Raw genomic sequence first — 9,724 nt, 5'->3', positions numbered from 1 at the left:
ACGTGAAAATGAAAGTCCATATTTCTCGTTCTGTTTTCCGCTCTTGTTTTTCTATTTTTTTTTTTTGCGCCCTATTCTATTATAAGTTAATTTTAATTATTTTACTTCGAATAGAAAACAGACTGACTGTAATCGAATTATTAACCAAAACAATTGGAAAATATATACTTGGTTGGAAGCGTGTTTTGATTTTTCTTGATGTCTTTCTGTCGCTTGGGTGCCAGCAATCCATTTTATAACTGTTTTCATATTTCTTCTTGAAAACGTACTTAAAAATACAACATGGAGTGTTATTTTGTCGAATATTCTGGTACCGAATTGCATTGCCGATGAATTTACGTTCTGAAATAATTCTTTTTATGTATAATGTCAAAGGAAGAGAACATAATTATATCATAACTATGCCCCTTATCTTCAAGCATCATCTTTCGCTGGAGGTAAAGAGACCGGAGCGTGAATCTGACCACTGACTGCAGTCTAGTTCCGAAGCCTAGAACGGCGCGAAGCTCTCACTCGGAAGTACCTCCACCACCCGTACACAATGCTTAATTAATTAAGCACAAGGATAAATTTACTTTACATTCACCCTCTACGTCCTCATGGTGTGGTGTTTCGGCACTAGGAAAACATCGAGTTTCTACAATGCAGAATAGAGATTGCAGTGTTTGGAAATAGTCTGCATACCTCAAATGCATTGGTACGATGTGGTTCTATTAATAACACACACACTGGCAACCCGGCAGCACTTTCTGACTTCAAATGTACTTATCGCGCGTTGAGACTCGCAAGCTACATTCAACCGAAGTAGTTAACTTACGTGATAGATCATATCGAACCAGACTTTAATTTGGATAGACATACAAACTGAATACCTATGAAGGGCTAGCCTCACTAAGCTTTCTCGTGGTTACATCGGTTCTTGCTAGCCAGCGTTTAACCGCCTTCTATAAAATGTCAGATTCATGACACAAAATTATGGTGTGGAGAAAAATGCAAAACTTGCACTCTTCGTCAAGTATAATTAGAATGATCAAGCCAAGGAGAATGAGGTGTGCAGGGCAGGTAGCACGAATGGTGGAGAAGAGGAATGCATTAGGATATTTGTGAGAAAGCCAGATGGAAATAGACCATTGGGAAAACCAACGCGTAGGTGGGTGGACAATATTAAAATGGATCTGAGAGAGATAGGATTGGATTTATCTGGCTCAGGATAGGGATCGGTGGAGGGCTCTTGTGAACACGGTAATATACCTTCGGGTTCCATAAAATACTGAGAAGTCATTGAGTAGCTGCACAATTGGTGGCTTCTCAAGAAAGGCTCAACTCTATGAGTGAGTGAGTGAGTGGATCATCATTAGTAGCATCTTATAGGAAAGGAAACATTGAGCTCGAGTCAGTCGTATGTTGAAGAATATCGCCTTCCCGGACGAGTTGCTGTGTAATCTGATAGAATTTAACCGACGTTTCAGAGCAACGCACTGACTTAATCTTCAAGCAAACAAGCAAGCGCAGGAAGGGAATGGAGGTAGTTCATTCCTCCGAAACCTCGGTGAACTTTCACCAGACTGCACGGCGTCACACACCAGAAGATAGTTTATGAACCTCAAACCTCAGAAGTTAGACGCTATTTAATGTTACTGCGTAAACTGTTGATTAAGCAAAGTCAAATGAAATGCGATATTAATTAGAAGTGGCCATCTTAATTCCAAGCTTAGCTACTCTCACTGATGTTTATCGTGGTTTCACTCAGTCTCTCGAGGCAAATGCGGGGCCAGAATGTCAACTCAAACTATTACCGCGTCCTTCCACATCTTACCAAACCCATTATTCACCAATATCCTATTATTCGACGCCTGTGAGCTAGGAGAGCATCTTTATATAAATAATAAATACATAAGTCATATGCACTCAAAATTTCTAAGCAAAATAATTAATTTTTCGTGAACATTTGAACAGATGCGATACAGGGAGAGAAGTATCCTCTATACTCTTAAAATAATATATTTATTGCATTGGAATATAATCTAGTTTATATAATGAATTCAAAAAATGAAAAAAATTTAGTGCTTACAATGACACGATTAATTTATTTTTATGGTTTATTCAACGGCGCTAACAGTAATGAGGATTATATGGCGTCAATACATGACTCACAAGTAGATGGGTTTAAAAGAACGTAATAACAAACGTATTTAAGTTGTTTGAAATAAAGTTACATCTTCCATATTAACATGTACTGAAGAACAACAATTTCAATCGAAAAGATGGAACCAATACTGGACAACCTGTGATTGCTCTGTTCCCAGTTGTGAGAAGCACATTGCATTACACGTTGCTGGAAAATTGAGAATTGCTATTTTGACCCAAAGACAGCTCATTTATGGATAGTTGTAATTGTAATGACTCAGAATTACTACTCGTACTATAAAAATCTGAATATACATCTCGTACTTCAAATGAAAATCTCAATTAAGTAGGTCAGTACACCAAGAACATTCTTAGCTTTTTGTCATGATAAATGAATGTTATGTTCAAAATAAATGATATTTACAAATAGACATATGATAATTAAAACATTATCAGGGTCACATAATTCGGATATCTAGGCGATAAAACATCAAGGCATTAACCTCGTTTATATAGACATAAAACCTTATTTCTTCGGAACATAGTAATATTTATCTTAAATATACGTATATTTAAATGCCAATGTAAATGTTTTAGTGGGGGGTGTAGTCCAAGTGGGTCCACTCGGCACGGCGGCCTCTGATTGGCCTATTGGAGGCTGCCCCGGGTGATTATGATGATGGAGAATTTGGTGCAATGAAAATTGGCAGGGGAAACCGAAGTACTCGGAGAAAACCCGCCCCAGCGCCATTTTGTCCACCACAAATCCCACTTGACCAGACCCGTGATCGAACCCGGGCCGCCGCGGTGGAAAGCCACCGACTAACCGCTTGAGCTATGGCGCGGCCAAATGCCAATGCAACTAAATATAAACATTTCTGAAAGCATGTCAGTTACAGAAGTGTCAAAGCCTACAAATTTCAATGCACAATAGAAGACTTGATTAATTTATTTTTTTTAAAGATAACACTAACGATTAGAAGTGGCTCATAAAAGAACAGGAAATCAAATCATACTGAACATATCTTTCTGTTAAATAGTTTGAATGATACGAGAAAGAGCATCTAACTTGGTGAATTTTAGCACAAGAATACAAAAATTATAATTTTCATATACAGAAAGCATACACGACCGAAGCTTAGTTCGATAAAGATAACATCATCGCGCAATTATTTCAATTGCATTACAATGTTGCTTAGCATAATATTATGTTGTACTCACTTTTGTGTTTGGAATTGCCCCTCCATATCGCCTTCAAGAAGGACATGCTGGCTGTCAGTACTCAGCTGTTGACAGCACGTCTCTATCGCATCAACACCCCACCGCTTCTGCCGCCGTGCTGGATCCAGCCTCCTATAGCACCGGGAGTCCCCCACCATCCGGCTGCTGCTTTCAAACAAAGCTGCCAACATAACGTATTTTGTTGCAGTTATGTTAATTTCTTCACGACGTTGTCAGTAATTACAGTTCAGGGATCGCTAGTGCCATTTCAAGATGAAATGTTTATGCCGTTGGAAAGCTGACTGTTACCTGTAACAGGAAGGTATTTCCTACCGTAGAACACTACTGATTTTCCCGCCAATGAAACACTGGTATAATCCACTGGGTAGAATGAAAGTAATGCTTATGTGTGTTCCATTATTTACATTATGTTAAGTACACTTGGACTGGCTACGGACTGGACGACCGAGGGGTCGGAGTTCGAGTCCCGGTGGGGTCAAGAATTTTCTTTTCTCCACGTCGTCCAGATCGGCTCTGGAGCCCATACAACCTCCTATACAATGAGTACCGGGAGCTCTTTCCCTGGGGGTAAAGTGACCGGGGCGTTAAGCTGACCACTCACCTCCAACTAGTGCCGATGTCAAGAAAATGTGGATCTATATATCCACTCCCCCATACGCCTTCATGGCGTGGTACTTAATTCGTTGAGCACAGGGACGACTTCACCTTAAGTACAGTTGTAATTACTGTTGTCATCACTGCAAGCTACATAATCTGCTGAGTTACTGCAGGAAAATATAATTTTCGTGAGAGGCAAATGTAATTCGTAAATTTACACTTTTTCTGAACTTCGTATTGTATTAGAGAAACTTAATACACTTTTTTTAATTCGCTTAGTGGAGTGTGGAGTCCAATTGGATCCACTGGGCACGGCGACCACTGATTGGTCTGTTGTAGTCTGCCAGGGGTGATTATGATGATGGAGAATTTGGTGGAATGAAGTTTGGCAGGGGAAACCGAAGAACTCGGAGAAAACCTGCCCCACTGCCACTTTGCCCACCACAAATCCCACTTGACCAGATCCGGGATCGAACCCGGACCACCGCGGTGGGAAGCCAGCGACTAACTTGAACTTCGGCGCGGCCAACTTAAAACACTTTGTTTATAAGTACGAAGTGATTGACTGCGAAGTGCCAAAACCTAGAAAACGTTACTGATTTTGAACGCGCATAAAAAATAAATCTCGGCATGAAATTAACTGCAGACCAAGATGGCCCTATAAAACGTTTGAGAACCGCTGATCTAAGTTATTTTCTTTTGTAACCCCTATTGCAGCTTATAGGACATGATTCGCTAAGCCTCAAATGCGAGATAGTCACAGTATCGTTTTTCAGTTCCAGTGTACTGCACCGCTTAGAAACAACCACGTGATAACGATAAAGAAATCAGACATGAACACAGTTCAATTCAAAATAAGTACTTTCCGGGACATGTTCCAATCCCTATAATTCTTAAATTTTAAGGAACAAACAATCATATGTCTGCACGGAAATAAAATATACGAGCACTAGCAGAAAATCAAAACCTCAAGACAGTTTGAGAACTGAGCTACCTTCAAACCTACATTTTTCAATGAAGCATTGGCTGAAAATTTGATGAGGAATTTTAAAATACAAACTTCCGATGTCCCTAGAGGTTTTGAACACGTTCTATACGCTTGGTAAACAAGAATCATCAGATTCCATGTTTATGGAATGCCAGCGAATTTAAGGTAAATTATACGTTCACAATAACTCGTATATACGAGGCAAATATGTACAGCAATACCTCGCATAGTCCGGCTTCGATCAGTCCAGATTCACTATAGTCCGGTTTCAAATTTTCAAAACAAACTAAATTTTAATTGAGCAAAATAAAAATAAATTCTAAAAAAAAGTACACAAAATTATTTTTCATACATAAATTATCGGTTTTTTCCCTTCATACAGTCAAGTCAAGTCAAGTCATGTTTAATACATAAATTATCGTTTTTTTTCCCTTTATAAAGTCAAGTCTCTTTTTGTGCGATTTATTTTTATATGGTTCTAAAGTTATGCGATACGATACATATTTCAACTTTTTCTGGGGTTCCCCGTTGTCTATGTATGTACCTAGGCTCGGCTCGTTCGTTCTTGAGCTCTGACAGCTATCGCTGGAGGAGGTGGGAAGAGCACTACTTTAACGGAATTTTGGAAGAGCTACAACATCAGAAACGTTACCGAAAATATAGGCGAAGCATGGCATGAATTAACGGCAAGCAATATGAGGGCAGTATGGAAACATATCACACCACACTGTGCACATGATTTCATTGGTTTTTAAACTCATTTCGCTGAAGTCACTAATAACATAGTGGAAATTTGACAGCAATTTGGTTTCAGTGCGCTAAATTCCGTCAACGTAACTGAGAGCATCAGATCGAACACTAATGAACTAGATAATGAAACACTTATTAACATAGATGAACAACGGGCTTATGAAGAACGGAAGGACAACTTAGACAACGACGACTGTGTTGAAGTGTCTGCACGAGAATTAACAGCTGAACAACTATAAAATATTATTGGAATGGTTGAAACCTTGTCAGATCATATTATGGAAATTGATCCCAATATTGAACGTAGCCTTACAATTCGCCGAACGGTAAACAATGCAATTCGTTGCTACAAAGAAATGTATGAAGAGAAATGGCCATAGAAGAAAAATATGCAGACATTAACATTGAAATTTTTAGAAAATAAAAATGAATTGCGAAAAACACTATTTTTTTTAGAATTATTTCTAATAAAGACATTTGAATTTATTAATCGCGTTTTATTTATTGAAAAACGGAGACTTTCTATTGAACCAATTATCATTTTTGTATGTATTTAGTTCCTCGATTAGTCCGGTTTCAAACAGACCGGGATACTGGCGGAACCGATCACCCGGACTATGCGAGTTATTGCTGTATATTCTATTACGTATAATTAATGAAGATTTTAAGGTAATTGAGAAAGTTGTAAGAGTTGAGGTTTTCACGGCGGTGACTATGAAGAAAGCCGTCTTCTGGGATGTGGCGCCGTGTAGAAATTGTTTTAACCGACGTTTCGGAGGAACGTATCGCCTACATCTTCAGGATAAAGAGAAGAAGAAATCTGCGAGCGAACCAACTAGAGCAGGTGCTTTGAATTAAATTCGCTGCCAATAGAGAAATTCTGAAGTGTTCGCATGACATGGTTCAGGTTACGAGTTTACGTCCTATTAGTACATAATAGTGCACAGAATGTGTAACAAATAAAATTACAAATAGGTAATACAGAATTATGTTCCTTAGATAGGCCTAAAATTAAGTGAGCAGATCTTACATGTCTGTTATTCTTCTTCTTGTTTGGCTATATGATCCTTTTAAGTTTTATCTTTCGCTTCCCCCACTGTTGCTGCCAATTCTCCCCTGTCTTCACCCTTCTTTCCCCACTGCCTTACTCTCACAGCTTGTTTGTTATTAATTATAAGTAATTTGATATTATAATACTTTCCATGTAACATCGTAAAAACATGATCGCAGAATTTATTTTTTCTCGTACTTTGACCTACGAGTGGCAGTGACCTTTTATTGCCATTGCAATAATTCTTAGGTTTTGATGAATCTCGTTCCATTTACAGCGCATACTCCAATAAGAAGAGTCTGTCATCGAAACAGCAGTGTCAAAAGATAACTGGAATTAAGAATTTGTAGGTCGGCGTGAAGCCTAATTGAACAAAATATCAAGATCTACTTCATCTAAAAACCAAAGACCTGAACGATTTACAATAAAAAATGGCGCCATGATGATTAATTATTGCAGTTTGTTGTACAATAAGACAATCCAGACATTTCTGGTCTTGTCTGGAATCGATGATGTTGGCTTAATATATTACTTTCTTGGTCGTTAATGGTCTGATACGGTCTAATGGTAATATATAAAAATAGACGAAGACTTTCGGGTATTGAATTATGAAGTAATTACATATTTCAATGGGTCACGCCATGGCTTAAGCGGTTAGTCGCTGGCTTCCCACCACGGCGGCCCGGGTTCGATCCCGGGTCTGGTAAAGTGCGATTTGTGGTGGACAAAGTGGCGCTGGGGTAGGTTTTCTCCGAGTGCTTTGGTTTCCCCTGCCAATCTTCATTCCACCAATTGCTCCACAGTCACCCTCACCTATCATCTGGGGCTGGTACAATAGGCCAGAAGTGGCCGCAGTACAAGGGACTTAGTCTCACCCCACTAGCAACAAAAAATGTTTTTCGAAAGGATTAACACAAGAGTTGTCTGAGAATAATCATGAATATATTCGATGTAACTTATTAAAAAACACCTGCGTAATAATTCAGGACGAAACCAATTTTATTCCGGGGCACGTGGTAGCGTAGTTGGTTGAGGCACTCTGATACAAGCGTAGGGTCGCGGGTTCAAATCCCGATGAGGTCATTGGATTTTTCCAGTTGACCTAATCTTTCCAGCCGCACTATGGCCCTGGGGTTCACTCAGCCTCTAACAGAAATGAGTATCAGGAATTAATTAAATCATTTTCCTGAGGAGTAAAGCGCGGCCGGTGCGTAAGGCTGACAACCTCACCGTCATCTTTGAGCCGACTGTCTAGATAATGTGGGACCCTCAGCGTCTCACAATCCTATGGGCCTTCACAGCCTGTTACAGGGATAGCTTTACTTTTCTTTTTACTTACCAATTTTATTCCCAGCAAATATATGTTTTGAAATTTCCTTGATAAGGACATGAACCGGGTATAGCGACTGGCTACTGGCATGGCGATCGAGAGGTCGGAGTTCGAGTCCCGTTGGGGTCAAAAATTCTCACTTCTCCATGTCGTCCAGACCGGTTCTGGGGTCCACCCCGTCTCCTATCCAATAGATATCGGGGTTTCTTCCCCGGGGGTAAGGCGGCCGGGGCGTGAAGCTGACCACACTCACCTCCAAGTACTGCCGAGGACAAGAAAATGTGGATCTATACATCCACTACTCAATACGCCTTCACGACTTGTGCTTAATTAGTTAAGAACAGGGACAACTTTACCTTTTACCTTGATAAGTACACGTTAGGATAGTTGATCTGGAAATATGGAAAGTTTAAGTGGATCTGCGTATCAGTTCTGAAGGAAGACGAGATCATCGTTCTTCGTTTTGTTCTTGTAAGCTTGACGTAACAGAAACGGCTGACGTAACATTCTTTTCTCTTTCGCCAAGACACAACTCGGTGGCGAAGGAGGGCAATCCGTGAACTTGCGTGTACAAAGTTTTCTGATGAAATAACCGACAACCGGAGCCTCAGCAACTAAAATACTTGCAGCGTTCTTGTTTTTACTCTTCTGTCCAATGTCCAGCTCTCACCTGGCTGATGCAATACAGTTTATAGGCCACACGTTGCCGATCTAACCGCAGGGTATCACTACGTCAGGTCCATTAGATTGTTACCTTCATTCTTCCTGGCTAGTGCAACTGCACTTGAACCGCACGTCAGAAAATGCCGACAGCTACAGAGAAGTATTTCTTATTTCTTCCCTTTCGAGAAATCTGTTGCACGTGATGGAAGGATCCTTAAGTAGAGAATGAAGGCAGTCTACACGGTCTACACTATGTTATGGGTCACTCAGTCAAAATGATTGATTCATAGACTATTCGATGACGCAATAAATGCAAATCTGTCACCGAATGGGGTGCCCGAATTGGGGAGGATCTTGATTTGAATCCCTGCCGGGACAAGGGGTATCGTGACTGAGGCTTTTCGTTGTTTACTTCAGTCCCACCAGTCAAATAGTATTTTATTTATACCATGACCGCTTTCTTTCATATCCATTCCAATTCGTCATCCTACCATTCGATGCTACATAGAGTAGCTGCTGAGAGCGTCGTTAAATAACAAATTGTATAGTGGGATCACATGGGAGACTTAAGAGTACATTCCAAACGGAGTTTATATAACTATAGTGTGCTCTGGATTCATCTGGATCCAACGGAGAGCTCATATTAACTATGTGATGAAGCGGCCTCCGTAGTCTAGGGGTAACGTTCCCACCTCATGACTCAAGGTACGCGGGTTCAAACCCGGCGGAGGTCATGGAATTTTTAAGGGCGGAAAAATTCAGGGAACAAGTCCTCCAGGAGGGACTTTAAGCCGTGTGTCCCGTGTGTAGATTTACGGCACGGGAAACATCCTCACGTCTCTAGGAGACCTCTGAGCAAACTTAGACAAAGTTTCCCGCCAAAATAGTTTCCAATTCCTCCGGTAGATGGGGAAGTATCGGGGACCACTGCCAGAGGGCCGACCTCGCTGGCAGAACGGGGCTGATAGCGAGCACC

The 9,724-nt window shown here is 40.5% G+C and overlaps 1 protein-coding gene across 1 annotated transcript in view; it reads right to left on the bottom strand.

The window, feature by feature from the left end:
* LOC111867683 (low density lipoprotein receptor adapter protein 1-like) overlaps positions 1 to 3,485 on the bottom strand; it is an 82,975-nt gene extending 79,490 nt beyond the window's left edge. The window contains exon 1 of the mRNA XM_023857735.2: positions 3,349 to 3,485. Coding sequence (XP_023713503.1) covers positions 3,349 to 3,394 — 46 coding nt within the window. The 5' untranslated portion in view covers positions 3,395 to 3,485. The remainder of the gene's footprint in view (positions 1 to 3,348) is intronic.
* Positions 3,486 to 9,724: the final 6,239 nt, after the last annotated feature.

This window comes from Cryptotermes secundus, unplaced genomic scaffold (genome assembly GCF_002891405.2).
Source record: "Cryptotermes secundus unplaced genomic scaffold, Csec_1.0 scaffold931, whole genome shotgun sequence".
Taxonomy (NCBI): Eukaryota; Metazoa; Arthropoda; class Insecta; order Blattodea; family Kalotermitidae; genus Cryptotermes; species Cryptotermes secundus.
The sequence above is the reverse complement of the archived record's forward strand: the minus strand, read 5'-3'. Positions and strand labels throughout refer to the sequence as shown.